At 31.3% G+C, this 17,425-nt stretch overlaps 1 protein-coding gene across 1 annotated transcript; it reads left to right on the top strand.

Moving 5' to 3' along the window:
- The first annotated feature begins 13,042 nt into the window (after positions 1 to 13,042).
- LOC115719603 (sucrose transport protein SUC4) lies at positions 13,043 to 15,462 on the top strand. The gene has a single exon (XM_030648701.2). The coding sequence runs from the start codon at positions 13,519 to 13,521 to the stop codon at positions 15,016 to 15,018; it is 1,500 nt and encodes a 499-aa protein (XP_030504561.2). The 5' UTR covers positions 13,043 to 13,518; the 3' UTR covers positions 15,019 to 15,462.
- Positions 15,463 to 17,425: the final 1,963 nt, after the last annotated feature.

The following is a 17,425-nucleotide window of genomic DNA, read 5'->3' as shown; positions in this document are numbered from 1 at the left end:
AACCAGAACCAAGCAACACAACTCAACAAAACACTCTTAAAACAAAACCACCATTAGAGTTCCAATATGAGTTCATAAGCTCCAACTTGATTCAAATAACAAATTAATCATCCAATTAAGCTTAGAACAATCTAAATAACCACTACACAACTTCGGAAGATAGCATCAAACTAATCTCAAGCACACAGCCCCTACACCCTAGCCAAATATGCATTCAAACCTAACTTGAGTTAAAGGAAAAATCAAGAAAATAAAGTGAGGAGTTATACCTTTGATTAAAGCTTCCGATTCCCCTAAAACTCACTGAATTGAACTAAGAAAATCCAAACTTTCAGCTGGCCCCCTTGGTGGTTCGAAGGAAAGAAAGAGAGAAAGCTTAATGGAGAAGGTGACTTGGTTTTTCTCTAGGTTCTCAACCTCTAATACTATATATTATTATTATTTTCATTCTTTTTTTTTTAATAAAGTAAGGATAATAATAAATAAGAATCAGATTTTATTAAATAAACAACTTCACAAAAAGACAAAAGTCCTAACTAATGAAATTACCTTTTAGCCCTCCTAGTTGGATTCAAAAACTAAAAGAGTGACAAGGCTAGTTTGGTCTTTTCCAAAACTTAACAATAAAATCCCACTATTGACATACCAAAATATACCAACGAGACTCTCTAATGGCCCAACGTCACTTTCCACAGCTTCCGAACACAATCACAGAAATTGAGAAATTTACATAAATAGCATAATAAATATATACGAACTCAAATAAATTCTCATAATTGTATTATTATCAAAAATAATAAAATCTCATACATAAACCCTAATTATTTAATAATTCAAAGTATTAATCATATGCGGTCTTTACAAAAGCTAAGAGAACTATAGTTTGATCCATTCACATGGAGTAACCTAAAGTTTTCTATTACAAGGACATAAAAGGAAATTTTCGTTAATAAGTCTATTCAATGGACTTAACAAAACTTCCTGTTCCTAGTTTGAGTTTATCTAAACCTATGGCTTGTGGTATACCTGGTAATTACTTACAATAATGCTAGCAACTTACTTTAGTAAGATGCTGAAGCATTTTCTTTCTAATGGCAATCTATAGAAGCTTCTCGACTTCTAGGTATAGATTTTATTTATCTAAGGAAAAGTCTCAACTATTCCAGAAAAGATAAAGTCATGAAAGAATTTCTTAAATCAACAGTGAGAGGTCTCAGATATGCTTTAGTATGCCTTAGACCAGACACCTGCTGTTGAGTGAGAGTAATGAGTAGGTATCAGATTAATCCAGGAGAAGAACATTGGAAGACAATCAAGTAAATCTTAAGATAAAGAAGAGGAACTATATGTTAGTCTATAAGGGTGTATTTAAAACTCTTAGACTACACCACATCAGATTTCGAGATTTGCCTTTGTGCTAGAAAATCTTTCTGATAAGATGGTGATTACTCTGGGGGTGGAATAGTTATTTTGGAGAAGTGTAAAAACCTATATGAAGTCTTTAGGTCTACCTGAAAGGGACTGAATGTTAAAGTTGCAGGAAAGGTACTTATCCAGTCTAAGGAAAGTTCTATACATTTTTGGCACCATTCCAAATTGCCTTAACTACTAGTGTTATTTCCTGATTAACCAAAAGTAGTTGCCAAAGGTATAGAATCCAGTATTCCAAAAGAGTAGACATATAGAGAGGAATTTCACATTATCAATGATTTTTTGATTAAGGAAGAGTAATGGTGGAGAAAAGGTTGTGTTTAATTCAACCTTTCAGATCCTATTACGAGGAGTTTACTACTACTACACTTGATTTGTATATCAAGGTGTTGAGATTATTTGAAATGTACTTTTTTGTTTTATATTAGTGCAAGTGGGAGTTTGTTGGGTTTTATGCCCTAAATAAAACTCATTTCAATATAATCAAATTTACTTATTAATATAGATCAGAAATAACATTTAATGTTGCATGGTTCACATGATTTATTTCATGATTATATGTACATAATGTATGAATTCATCTGAAACCCTTTTCACATACTTGATCCTCTTTATTGTGTTGTCAACATATTGGAAAGTAAACATGACTATGTGAATAAAGTTTCATAGATTTATCAGACACAGGGTTTTACCGATATGATAATCTGCAACAGAGTTTACTTGCATTTGGAGAAATGTTATGTTCTTTCCAGAGCATTGGTTAAAGTAAAGCTCAGGTTGGATGCATGGAGTATGCATCGGAAGGGACCGATATTGAACTTTGACTTAGATTTATTAAACTTACCATAATATCTATTCAAGTCAATATTGTCTAGTTGATCCTAGATCAAATGATCTTAATCCTGTTATGATTAGGCTCAATCTCAAAAGGCTATTCGTGTTCTTTGATTTGTTAGTTAAGCCTACTTTTGGGTCAGGGTGATACGTACATTTTGGGAACACGGTATTGCAATTGAGTGGGAGCGCTAACATAAACATCGAATCTATAGCTTCTATCTGGCGAATAGTAAGTAAAGGATGATCTCCTTCGAGCTTGACCAAACGAAAATAAATGGTGGAGTACTCATTTCACATAAGCTGAAATATCATTTATACGGGGTTAAGTGTTGTAAGGATAAAATACATTGTAGGGTGTAACGGTAATCTAATCCCTTTACAGTGTAGATCATTCATATAGAGGATCATTGATCAAATTAGGATTATAACAATGGATAACTAATGATGTGTCTATATGGTGGAACATATAGAGCATTCTATATACTTAGAGTGCAATTCTAAGTTCTATGCGTGGATTCAACGAAGAATTAATAAGTCAGTGAATTTAGGTTATAAATTCTTGATCTGCTTATTGGAAGCTCGGTTATATAGACACATAGTCCCCCCACTAGTTGAGATAATGTTGCTTGTAAGACTCATATAATAGGTTTTGATTAATCAATTATAATTCTCAATTTAGACTATGTCTATTTGTGAATTTTTCACTAAGTAAGGGCGAAATTGTAAAGAAAGAGTTTTAGGGGCATATTTATTAATTATGATACTTTGTATGGTTCAATTAATAAATATGATAAATTACAATATTATTTAATAATTATTTATAGTTATTAAATAGTTAGAATTGGCATTTAAGTGGTTGAATTTGAAAATGGGTGTTTTTGAGAAAATGAGATGCAGAAATGATAAAACTGCAAAATTGCAAAAAGTGAGGCCCAAATCCATACTGTATAGGGCCGACCACTTTTATAGATTTTTTTCATCTGATATTTTCATTATTTTAATGCCAAATAATTCAAACCTAACCCTAGTGGAATGCTATAAATAGATAGTGAAGGCTTCAGGAAATTTACACTTAACTTTCTACTTTTTCCTTCAGAGAAAAACCCGAGCCTTCTCTCTCTATACCTAGCCGCCACTTCTTCTCTTTCTTCTTCCTTGAGATTTCAAACCACTTAGTGATTAGAGTAGTGCCCACACACAGCAAATGATACCTCAATCATAATGAGGAAGATCGTGAAGAAAGACTTTCAGCAAGAAGGAGTTTCAACACTAAATAAGGAGAGAAAGAGATCCAGGTTCAGATATTGATAATGCTCTGCTACAAAAAGGAATCAAGGGCTTGATATCTGAACGGAAGGAGTCATTATATTCCGCTGCACCCAATGTAAGGTTTACTAAACTTTATATGTGTTTATTTCGTAATCGTTTTAGAAGTTCATATTTAGGGTGTTAATCAACATACTTGTGAGTAGATCTAAGATCCTGGTAAAATAATTTCCAACAAATCATCTATAGAGGATCATTGATTATTGGGATAATAACAAATGGATAATCTTATAGCGTATCTATATCGTGGAACATATAGAACGTTCTATATAATTGAGAGTGCAATTCCAAATTCTATAGTGGTGTAAGGAGGAATTAATAAGTTAGAGAATTTACTTGGTAAATTCTAGATCTGCTTATTGGAAGCTCAGTTATATAGGCCCATGGTCCCCATACTAGTTGAGACAAACTGCTTGTAAGACTCAGTTAATTGATTGTAATTAATCAATTATAGTTCTAAAGTTAGACTATGTCTAGTTTATGAATTTCCACTAAGTTATGTCTTGATTGTGAAGAAATAGGATTTTGGGATTTATTTGTTAATTAAGAGACTTTATGGAGTCTAATTAATAAATAATATAAACGACAAAATTTATTTGATAATTATTTTAATTATTAAATAAATAGTTTTGACATTTATAGGATTAAAAGTACAAAAAGTGGTATTTGTGAAAAATAGATAAATGGTTAAGAAAAATGGCGAAAATCTAATTAGTGTAGGGCCCACTTCATGGCCGGTCACTCGAGGCTATTTTTGCTCTATTTTTATCATTTTTTATTCCAAATAAATCAACCCTAACCCTATGTGAATTAGTATAAAAAGAAAAGAATGGTCTCATTATCCAACTAATACTTCAAAGGCTTTAAACCTAGTTTTCTTTCTCTCTGACAACTAGGTTTATGGGACTTCTTCTTCTTCTTCTTCTTCTTTTCTTCCTTCTAATTCAAAATCATATAACCTTCTTCACAATTAAATTCGAGCCTTAGTGATTGAGTGCATGCCCACCCATAGCAAGTTAGTCCTCAATCATAGTGCGTAGGACTGTGATGAATCCAAACAGCAGAAGGAGTTTTCGGGCACAAATCTTGGTGATACTCTGCTACAGAAAGGATACAAGGGTTAGAGATTTGAGTGGAATGAGTCATTTAATTCCGCTGCAACCAATGTAAGGTTTCTCATACCTTTTATGTGTTTATTTTATATCGTTTTAAAAGTTCATATTTAGGATGTTAAAAATATACTTGTTAGTAAATTTAGATCCTGGTAAAATATATTCCAACAATTACTAAGGGATCTGTGTGAGAAAATCGTACGTGCAATGCGTCTTCATCAGTAAAGACAATGGGAGGTTCATTAGATTTGTCTCTTTTTAGAGGTTTTGGAGCGAAGGTTGATTTCTCGGCATGTGAGAGAGAGAGAGAGAGAGAGAGAGAGAGAGAGAGAGAGAGAGAGAGAGAGAGAGAGAGAGAGAGAGAGAGAGAGAGAGAGAGAGAGAGAGATGAGATGAGTTATCAGACTTAGAGCTTAAGGCTTAGGGTTTTTAGCTTAGGATTTTAGGGTTTGCTTAAGTCTCTTTATATAGGAGAGCTTAAACCCCTTTATCATGTAAAATAAGCAAATATTTACATATTAAATTAGTAAATATAAATGACTGAAATGCCCCTTAAAACTAGATATTTTTCCTCTATCTTTGTGGGCTATTAAGGCCTAATTCGCAGTCTAGCTTGCTGTCCACGTGTAATGATGTGCACTAAAGTCCTGCCAGGCCAAATTTTAGCAGGCCATGCATTTGTAGGATGCAGGCTGGCTGACCTTGTGCTATCTTTATCTTAACAACTTTTATCTTTTTCCATATTTAATTAATTCATTATAAAAATAAATAAGTACTATTATGCCAATTCAAAATAGATTTTTCCCAAACAACATTATACAACTCTTTATCCCTACTCTTGACAATATTTCAAAGTGGCGATTCGGGGACCATGGGCCTATAATTATAAGCTCCAATAAATTATGATTACTCCACTATAAATATAGAATTGAGCTCTTAGTAATTATAGAATTATATTTACTAAATTTTATTGCAGTGTCCATTGATATAATCAATTTCAATAATTAGCCCTTTATGTGTTGGTTCGTAATTAGTTTTGGTCAAATTACTGTTTTACCTTTCTAATTATCTCTTTATCCTTTAGTACCATTAATTTACAAGTGGAAGTATAATTCAAATTCCATCTGAATTTGTGTGCGACTTTCTAGTACTAGAATTAACACATAAAGGGAACCAATATTTTATCCGTTAGGATTCTATAATTGTTGATCATGTTCCTAGCCATCTATATTATTAGATTCTCAAATTAGAAGTTGTAAGAATCATCTTCTCTGAGAAACTTTAACGAGTGTATCAAAGAAACTAATAACATGAACAAGAGTTCATGATTACTCATGATTTGGACCGATCTACTATTGATCATCGTTATGATATGAATTAGGTCTTCATAGCAAATGACATATTTGATAAAGATAACTTTATTCATATCGATCCTTGTCATAATATATAATTTCTATTATATACAACACATTCACTTAGATGTCATACTACATCAGTAATTCGAACTAAAATTACTTGCACCGAAGAACAGGCATCAGTGAACCGTACTAGCAACCATTGATTAAAGATTCCATAACTTTAATATGTTACTGACTGTTTTATTCATAGCTAAGTGATCTTAGTTCTCTGTACAGCTACAAGTTACAGCCTCATATATGAATAAGAAATTTTTCAATATTTATATAAATTATTCAATCATAAATATTAATAATTTAACATTCAAGCATATATAAAAAATGATCAACTCTTTATTAATAATCGGAACTGTCTTTATAGGCTTTTCAGGGCATAAACCCTAACAAAAGTCAAAGCATCTCTCTCTATTATCTCTATCTAGATTTCGAGCCCCACACTTAGCCAATTCTTTGTTATTCTCGTGAGAAATAAAAACTCGAGGTAGACGTAACTCCATTACCATCGCATCATGGGGAGTGAACTACTGTAAATTTATTGTGTCTCTCTTATTTATACTTAACTCTCATTACATTGTCGCCAATCTAGCGAGTGGGTATTGCTAGATATGTCTAGATTTCTGCGTCAAAAGTTATATTATTAATAATTTTTTTATTTTATTTTATTTAAAAAAATTATCAAACATGTCAAATTTGTGTTAAGCATGTCCTTTTGTGTTTGACGCGTTGTTATTTTGTGTCAAGTCGTGTTGACCCGTTTTCGACTTGCACTTAATTTTTTTTGACACTAATGCATAAAATTTGTGTCATTTTATCTTCGTGTCTCTTGTCGAAACCTATTTTACCGCTCCGCTGCTGTTTAATATATTTTGGACACATACTCTTATTTTAAAATAAAATTGCCCTATAAGATTATCTAAATTTATACATGTACAATCTTATATCTATTCTATATAAAGTGTGCCTATATAACTGAAATTCTTGGTTTTTGAAAAATTTATGGGTGACTTTTAATTTTTATTTAATAAAATAATAAAGTATTATTTATATATAATAAAATAATAATAAAACAAATCCCATTAATATTTGAACTGATATTTGGGTGACTTTTAATTTTTATTTAATAAAATAATAAAATATTATTTATATATAATAAAATAATAATAAAACAAATTCTATTAATATTTGAACTGATATTTGATGCTAAATATTCGAGAATCACAACACATTTAAAAAAAAAAAACAACCTGGGATTTGATACTCTGAGACTCTCAATTAAAAAAAAAAGTAATATGCTCATCAAATTTGTATTTATTTTTAAACATGGTGAAAAAATGAATTATCTTTCATATTATTCAACAGAGTAAAACAAGTTTTATATTGGTTTACTATTCAACAACTTTGTCAAGAATTCTTGTAAGTTGTAACCACAAAATTGCCAAGTCAAACCAACACTTTCATTGCAATATTCACAGACTAACTACAAAATTATTTCATAGCATTTACAGAACCGCACACCCCCAATCATCTTTAATATGGACGTATCAGAAGCCAGATCATTAACCTAAATTGGTTAGTTCTATTATATTTTGGAACAAATCGTCTATAATATAAAAAACCCATCATACTTGTATCTTGAAACATTCTTCAGGAACCAAGATTTTAAAACACAATTGTTACCTCCTTAAGGTCAACCCACTCCCAAGTCTCATTTGCTGTATTTATATCATAGACCAAAGCATGCCGGCCCTGTAAATAATAAGAAAATCAAACGTGGTTTAAATCTCAAGGCAATAGAGCCTTTTCCGTTAAATCTCAAAGATACATAAATATACAAGATAAAAAAGCCAATCTAAGAAGTGGGTGCCACGTTAAAGCTAAGGAAACATTAAGCAACTGTTAGGCTTGTTTTACAATTTATGGTGTTTTAAAAGAACATATCGAAACAGAAACACATACAAAAACCTCCACATCATTTAATTTTTTTTAAGGTAGTGCTCAACTAAGAGATCTAACGAGTTTCGCCCCTTCGCTAATGACTTCTAAGAGTTCAAATTCCAGTATTGTATAAATCTTCAATTTGTTCTATTTCTTATATTAAATGAAATTTTGTTACTTTTTTTTTTTAATTTACAACTTTATTGTTTATATATTATTAGGGACATTCATGGAAATTAGGGTTTCTTTGAAATATACAATTAATGAGTATTACTTTTTGATCATAGTGTGTTTTCCATGGCTGAAAACCTCAATAATCTCTATCATTTGATATCAAATAAAATTAAATTATCATGATGTATACATTATGGTTATTTAATGAGTAATTAGTATGTTAAAATTGTCAAGTTGATATTTAGAATTGTTTATAATTGAATTGTTTCTTTGTCAAAATTAATATTAAGTATATTTATATGTTTATAAGTTTATCTATTTTCTCTTAGATCAATTATGCTCATATAGCAATAGAATCATACTCATATAGACATGCTATTTTCATTTTGTAATTTAGATCTTCTTAGTCATTATTTAGTTCACTTAAACCTTTTCCGATTATGCTAACTGAAGTTTTGTTTCTTTTAGGTACTTCATTACAAAGATCTGTATTACATGTATTGTTTATTTTTTACTATGAGGAGGTGGATTTCTTTATTGGGAAACATATAGCGTGACAAATTATTGTTCATATATTTAATAATTCTTTTTAATTAATGAGATTCATATATATAAATGTGTATATTGAATTCTTTATTCAAATAATTATTTTTTATTTTTACGTGATTATTTATTGTTCTTTATTCAAATAATCTCACTTAATAACTAATAATGTTTTTTCTTTAATTTTTTATTGTATCACTTTCAAATAACATAGAAAAAAACTAGTATAAAATTTAGTATACGTGCCTCGCACGTAATTTTTGCTAGTATATATATATATGAAATTATGTACAATCATATTCTTAGGTACACTTACAAATATATATTTATATATTATTTATTAGGTACACTTATTAACATTGAATTTTCCTTTTGACTTCTAACTTTTAATTATGATCAGCTAAGTTTAAAGTGACTGACTCCACTTTATTTTTTAACATTTGTAGACCATAATTCGTCATAAATTTATAATCTTCTGACTTTCGACATTTTTTCAGGTACTATGTGGGGAAATTTGAAGGATCTTTTTCTAATATATTCTCGGTGATTATTTTTCTCTCCATAGTTTATTCTTTTTCCAGATCATTATGTGTATAAAAATATATGTGTGATGATAAAGACATAACATTGTAAAATATTATTGTTAACAAATTATAAATACAAGTCATTGTTCTAAATATTTTATCTAAAATAAAAATATTTATAATCGAAAGGTGTTGTACACCACTCTCTTAGCGATATTCTTCTTCTTCATCTCATTCTTCTTTTTTTGATTATTATTATTTTTCTAATTGAGAGAACTCTTTTAGCAATATTATAAATACAATAATTAATAAAGTTACAAAATAGATTAGTGCTAAGGGGGACTTTAAGATGCCCAACAAAAGCGGATAATGCTCTGTCAAAAGAAATGCTGAATTTTAATTTAGCTTTTTTTAATACAAAATTTTGGTTTAATTATTTCTTTATCATTTTATAATCAACATTATTTTCACCCATATATATAAAAAAAGAACAATTAGACAAGTCATTCTTCCTTATAAAAAAAAAATATATGTAGTATAATTGTAATTACTTCAGTCAATAGTGAATTTTTTTTTTCATTCTATTTTTGTTTTTGGTGAGAGTTTTTTATTCCCAAGTTTTTTAATAGTTATACATTATATTACAAAATTAGACGTTACAAAGTATATACTTAAAAATACAGATTTAAACAACTTATATTACATCACATCAAGCACAATTGTACTAATTTTAGACATGTTACTACTTGCAATACTTGAAAGAAAGTATCATAGTTAAACTATGTCTCTTTTTGTAACAGAATCTCTCCTTCTTTTATCGGTTGTAGTTTTGAACATGTTAGTAGACTTTGTAATTTTGCGGCCCATAATGTGATCAAGTGGGCTTTTTCCCATAAGAGGTTTGGAACTTTGTCTCCAACCTCCTTACCCGACAATCTTTTCTGTAATGACCGACAGGTCTAACTGATTTATGCTAATATATTGCACGCTTTTCTCCAAAAAAAAAAAAAAAAAAAAAACTTAAGCATCTCTACTTCTACACTACCGCGAGAGCTAAAAGAGAAGTGCTAAAATATAAAATGAATTATTAAGTGGCGTTTGGTTGGAGGTAATGAAATAGAATAGAAAGGAAATGAAACAATTTTCGTTTCATTTCTTTGTTTGGTTATTCATTTATTTGGATGTATATTAAAGTGTTGAAATGTCATTCTAATGGAATAGACTTTTCACAAGTTTAGTAGAATGATTATTCCATTTTAAAATGAAAGGAAAGACCATTCCAATATATAATAAAAAAAATTAATAATTCTTTTATCAATTTTTTTTTTATACATTTTAAATTTTGTTTCATTCCATTTCTATTTTTATTCTCTTTCACATATCTATATTTTCAATTACTTTCAACGCCACTTTAGTTTGTAGGAAACCATAGAATATATTGTCACCGTATCGATATAGCTGTTACTAGTGTTTAGTAACTTTTTCATATTAAATTATGCGAGAGAATCAATAATAAATTGTTCTAATAAATGCCACTTAACGTGCCCTTAGCATTGTAGAGAGTGACTCGAGACAAGTGATCAATGCTCTCAATGGGAAGGAGTCTCAAGTGATCAATGATCTCATTGGGAAGGATTCTTATTGGCCTATTGAAAACTATGTCTCCTTTTGTCTTAAGTCTTCTCCTTCTTTTATATGTTGTAATTTTATGAATGTTAGTAGAACTTGTAACTATGTAGCTCATAATGTAGCTAATTAGACGTTTACCCACCAGATATGAATCTTTTCCGATCTCCTATTTTTCAAAGAACCTGTTTTGTAATAACTGGGAGGTCTAACTATTTTATCCTATTAATTGAAGAAATTTTTACACTAAAAATCTAAAATAATAAATTTATTACATTAATACTTATACACGGCTAAACCAACTTTTTTACTCATCTTTTATATTTTATTACTATTTTACCACATGCACACACAATTCAACCTTTTTTGACACGTGATTGATTGATGTATTACATCAATCACTCTATACATCATTTCTCTCTTTTTTCTCTTCTTTTTCCTTTTATTTTCTATTTCTTTTCAGTTTTTTTTTTTAAAAAAATAATAACCTTCATAGCTAACACTTCCCTCTCCACAATCACAACTCCATTTTCACTCTTCTTTTTGTTCTTCAAATTTTTTTCAACTCCCATCAACCGTTTTTCCTCTTAATCTATATATAAATATGGTTGTAACTTATTCTTCATCAACTCCTTCCCCTGTTTAAAAAAAAAAAATTCTAAAATGGAGTTGAAATCTTTAGCTAATAGAAACAAGGGTAAACGACATGTTGTTGAGGATGATGACTCTGATTTTGCTCCATTGTCGAAACGTGGGCGAGCTCTTCCAAAGAAGAAATCAAAGGTGACAGCCCATGAAAAAATTCCTCAAGATGATGCTAAAAAAAATGATCAAGATGGAGTTGGTCTTCAGTATAAGGTTTGATTTTAGTTTCTTTTTAGTTTCACCCCTATTTAAAATTTGTTTGTATTTGCCATTTGTGTGTCTTGTGTTTTTCGATTTTACTATTCTAGGTTTTTTATTTTAGCATTTCGTTTGGTTTTTTAGGGCTACTATTTTTTTAGTTTAATTTATTTGTTCTTTTTATGGGTTTTTCATTTTCGTTTGTTTAGTCTTAAAAACTGTTTCATTTTGTTGTCTTTTTTTTTTTTTTCTGTTTTATGTTTTTCCAGATGTTTTATTCTTTTTCATTTCAGTTTTTTCATTTGATCTATTCTCAGTTTGTATTAGTTTTTTCATAGTTTTTTAATAGTGTAAACACGTTCTGTATCTATTTTTTTGGAAATATATTTTTGTCTAGTTGTTTCTTGTCCATTTGTATATCATCAATGGGTAACAATTTAATTTATCATGGATGTTGATGTTCAAAAAGTTTTTTCTGTATTTTAGTTTGTTTACAGTTATTTTGTAGTTTTATTATAGTTTTGCTACTTGCATATTATATAAACTATCTTAAAACGATAATGCAACTATAATGCAACCAAAACAAAAAATAAACAGACTTATACGTAACGTGTTGTCCCTTAATTCAAATTTGCTCTTCTTATTCTGTTTTTTTAAAAATATATTCCACATTGGAAACCAGTAATCAACCAAAATGCAACTATATATAACGTAGATCTATTATTCATGAGGTTTTTTTTAAAAAAAAATTTCACATCATACCTTGTTTTTGATTCGGGGGGAGCTCCAGATCTGTTTGTTACAGATCTACATTTCATGAATCCGGATTTCGATATTAGGGGGAGTTATTTTGATCGAATAAAACCGAAAACAATTGTGTAATTTTAGTTTCTTCCCAGTTTTTCTGGTTTTTTTTTTCGTAAATTTCTGTTTAGATCATTGCAGGTCTTCTTTTCCAGTTGATTTCGCCGGAATTAATGGTTGTATTTTCTTCGTTTTGGTTTCATTTTAGTTGTTTTGCGGTTTTGAAACGATCAAGGTATGTCATCTTCATTGTTCGCTCCGTGCAGCTAAAGGTTTAGTGCATGTGGTATTTTTGTAAATATTTGTATGTAGACTGTATAAATATTTAATGGGCCGGCCCATAATATTTTTGTAATTTTTTTTTCTTTTTTGTATTTTCCTGTTTTTTTTCCCTTAATTGAATGAGGACACTCATTTTCAAAAAAAAAAATAAATAAATAATACCCTACGACCCCACGACCCCCACCTGGTCGACCAAACAAAATCAAAATTTTATAAAACAGGAAAGGAAAGTACTACTTATTCAGCTATTTTCTGTTTCGTAGAATGAGTCTGTATTCTGAACAAGCTTTCACAAAACAACAATTTAAATTTAAAGAGTGTGATGCTATACAGTTGATTGGGAAAGGAACCCCTTCTTCTATAAAAATACGAGTGTTATATATTTTGCTTAGTTTACACGCTGCTACGATAGGACTTGATCGTAAATTTCATTAAAGTAAAAGGTTAGTTTGGTAATCACACCTCACACTTCACTGTCAGAGCAGTGTCCGCCATCTCCACTTTCCACTTTCCGCACCGTAAAATTACCCAAACGCGACTTCTCAACTAAGCCGCCACCTTTTTCCCGGAAAACGAGAGAAAATCTTGTTAAGGAAGAAGGAAAGTTAGATCAAAGAGAGAGAGAGAAGAGGAAGAAGAAGAAGGAGGAGGAGGTTTCGGTTGGTTATGGCGAACCCTGAAGCTGAGCGACGCCGACTCAGGGCGGCACCGCCAGCGAGGGCGAGGGTTCCGTTGCGGAAGTTGCTTCGGGTGGCATCGGTGGCCTGTGGAATTCAATTCGGCTGGGCTTTGCAGCTTTCTCTTCTGACTCCTTACGTACAAGAATTGGGAATTCCCCACGCCTGGGCTAGCGTCATATGGCTTTGTGGACCGTTATCGGGATTGCTGGTGCAGCCATTAGTGGGTCACATGAGCGATCGTAGTTCAAGCCGTTTCGGTCGTCGGAGGCCCTTCATATTGGCTGGAGCGGTATCGATCATCGTTGCTGTTCTGATAATCGGTCATTCCGCTGATATCGGGTGGTTGTTAGGCGATCGTGGCGAAGTTAGGCCCAGAGCTGTGGTGACTTTCGTGTTTGGGTTTTGGATTCTTGACGTTGCTAATAACATGACTCAAGGTCCTTGTAGAGCTTTGCTCGCTGATCTTACTGGTAAGGATCATCGAAGGACTCGAGTAGCTAATGCATATTTCTCTCTGTTCATGGCTGTTGGTAACATTCTTGGTTTCGCTACTGGTTCGTATAGCGGTTGGTTCAAGATTTTTCCTTTTACACTTACCTCTGCTTGCACTGTAAATTGTGCAAATCTCAAATCAGCTTTCTTTCTCGACATTGTTTGCATTACAATTACTACAATTCTCAGTATAACTGCAGTTCAGGAAATACCACTTGGTACTTCAGGTGACACAACCGTGCTCCTTGCAGAAGAAAGGCCTACCGTATCATCAAATCCTACTGAGGAAGCTTTTCTTTGGGAGCTTTTTGGTACGTTTAGATATTTCTCTGGGCCTGTATGGATAATCCTTACTGTTACAGCTCTTACCTGGATTGGTTGGTTTCCATTTCTGCTATTCGATACTGATTGGATGGGTAGAGAGATTTATGGGGGTGAGCCAAACAAGGGGCAGAACTACAGTACTGGGGTTAGAATGGGTGCCCTTGGTCTAATGTTGAACTCAGTTGTATTGGGAATAACATCAGTGCTTTTGGAGAAACTTTGTAGGAAATGGGGTTCTGGTTTCATTTGGGGAATTTCAAACATTGTTATGGCTCTTTGTTTCATAGCAATTCTTGTTGTTACTTATGTTGCCAAAGAGATTGGGTTTATGGATCGTCATGATTTACCTCCCATTGGGATTGTAATAGCTGCAGTGACAATTTTTACAGTTCTTGGATTCCCATTAGCTATCACATATAGTGTTCCATATGCCTTGGTATCAGCACGTATTGAAGCTTTGGGACTTGGCCAAGGGTTGTCAATGGGAGTCTTGAATCTGGCAATAGTGATCCCACAAGTTGTGGTGTCCATTGGGAGTGGACCATGGGATCAGCTATTTGGAGGTGGAAACTCTCCAGCCTTTGCTGTAGCAGCACTTGCAGCATTTGCTAGTGGGGTAGTGGCCATCTTGGCTATTCCTCGATCTGGTGCTCAGAAGCCTATGACATGAGAATTTCTTCCAAGAACATCACTTCCACCAGCTTGAAAACATTGCTTTTTGAGCCATTGCCTTAGGAAGGCAATCGAGGGCGGAGTGCCTCATCCATAGATTCCAAAATTACTCCACCACTGCTTCCCCTATACCAACCAAGATAAGTTGCTGAGTTAGAAATTATTCTGTCATTGAAATATTATCTTTCCTTTTAAGGCAAATTAGATTGTGCCTAGGTGTTTTCATCATGTATGGGAATCTCATGCATTTGTGCATGAATTTATTTTGTGAATGTAGTGAAATGTGCTTGGTGGTCAGCGGTACTGAATGTGTGGATTGTAATGAATGAAACCTTGACAGAGACATGTCCTTTGTGCTTTGATATTTTCTTTTAACTTTTTGTATTTATTATGAATGGTTTTCTTAGAATAAAAGAAATAAATAAATACAATGGCTCCAAAACCGTACTAGACATGACCCTATTTCTATTTGTTTGAGCTTTGACAGAGTTATCAATGTTGGAAAATTATACTCCATTAAACTGATAGCTCTATTATTTTGAGGTTTGACAAAGTTATCAATGTTAAATATCATACTTGGAGTGGACTAGTATAATCATTTGTAACTAAGTTTAATGTCAATTAAGTATCACACATTATGGGGCTGCACAAAAGACCTGGAAAACCCTCCCGCTCGACAACTCAGCCTGGCTTGAATAAAATAATGAAATTTTTGCAAAATGCTGAAAATTTGGGTTAAGAATCTGATGGCCCCAAACATCGTTCAGATAGGATTCCAGTGGCAATCTGACATATTTGGATTTCGAGTTTGAATCTGTGAAATCTGGAACTTATAATTTTTTCTTAATATATATAAATTCTAACATTTCTTCTTCTTTTTTTTTTTTTTTAAAAAAAAATTATAATATATGTAGGAAAAATGTCAAGTTTTTGATAAACTTTATGCAAAAACTGTTCAGTAAAAAACAAATTTTAAAAATTGGTATTTCTAGAATTTGTTGACCACACAAGGCCTAAATTTGAAGATAATCTTTTTTACAAAATGAAAGAAAAAGAGCTCTTTTATTACAAATTTAACAGGCCTCCTATGAAAAAATAAAAAAAAACTATAATCTGATTCTTTTTTTTTTTTTCGCAATTTGGGTTGAAACCGTATGCATCAAAAGATGCATGTACAGTTCCAAAGGAATACAGATCTATGAATAGGAGATATTGTGTGAGAATCTACCGGACCTAAATTATCAATGGGCTCCCTAAGTACGTTGAAAATCTATCCTAGTGTCGCTCCACCGACTGGAACACTTAAAGGAGCTCATGTGTCAATCACATCCATTCCTCTCATTAGACCATTTGTAGCACTCATAGTTGTATCAGGATAGAAAAAATTACATTGTATACCCACTATACTTTACTTATTTTAATTTTTACATTTATTTTCATATTCTTTAATGTATATACCCACCTTTATAAATAATGTTCCTATTATAACCCTTAAATTTATGTAAATTATGTGCTTGACTTAAAAGAGGGTCAGGATATATTGGGAAACTCACTCACAAAAATGTGTATTTTTTAATGAAATATAATATGATGGTTCTTTTAATTAATGAATATAAAAGAGGTATTTCTCAACTTATCCCATCAGAATATGATATTTAAATGGGGTTTTTACATATATACTGTATTTGAGGGAAAATATTATAATTATACTAGAACGTAGAATTTACAGAAATACTGCTATGACCAATTTTTATTACTTTTATATTGTACGAACAAAAAGTGTATATACGCCTTCACCTTTCAAAACGACAAAATAGAACCAGATGATCAACCCAGAAAAAACCATTTATTCCGAAGATATGGAGGAAAAAAAGTTAAATCGACGACAAAACAACAACTAACAGCTTCATCAACAACAGAAAACAACGAATAAGAAAGATTAAAAACTTAAACCCAACTAAATTATTTTAAATACAAAATTAAAACAAAAATGATGAAACACAAATCTAGATATCAATAATTAAAATAGACTGTAGTTTCTGATATTTTTTTTTTTTGTATAAATGCGTGATTGAAGTAAATGTATTTTAATATACATAATTTTTTTTTTTAAAAAAAGTAACGATTACGAATTAAATTAAATTTTAAACAATCTAAAGTTGTTCTAAAGTCGTTCTTATTTAATTACATGTAATTTATTGAGAAATATAGAAATACATATAATCTGGACACTCAAATGATAGTTGGAACATTGAAACAACAAATATATTGTCAATAGTTGTTTTGCTGTTGTTTTACGATTGTCGTCAGTTTGTGAAAATGTTGAATAGTTGAAATACGGTAAAAAAATTTCAAGTTATGGAATCTATACCTATTCTCTTGAAGAGCAATAAGCAATGGAAAGA

The sequence above is a fragment of the Cannabis sativa genome, chromosome 2 (assembly GCF_029168945.1).
Source record: "Cannabis sativa cultivar Pink pepper isolate KNU-18-1 chromosome 2, ASM2916894v1, whole genome shotgun sequence".
Classification (NCBI taxonomy): Eukaryota; Viridiplantae; Streptophyta; class Magnoliopsida; order Rosales; family Cannabaceae; genus Cannabis; species Cannabis sativa.
The sequence above is the reverse complement of the archived record's forward strand: the minus strand, read 5'-3'. Positions and strand labels throughout refer to the sequence as shown.

Bases quoted from the DNA above. Each gene is read 5' to 3' on its own strand.
- LOC115719603 (XM_030648701.2), top strand. From the start codon at position 13,519: ATGGCGAACCCTGAAGCTGAGCGACGCCGACTCAGGGCGGCACCGCCA.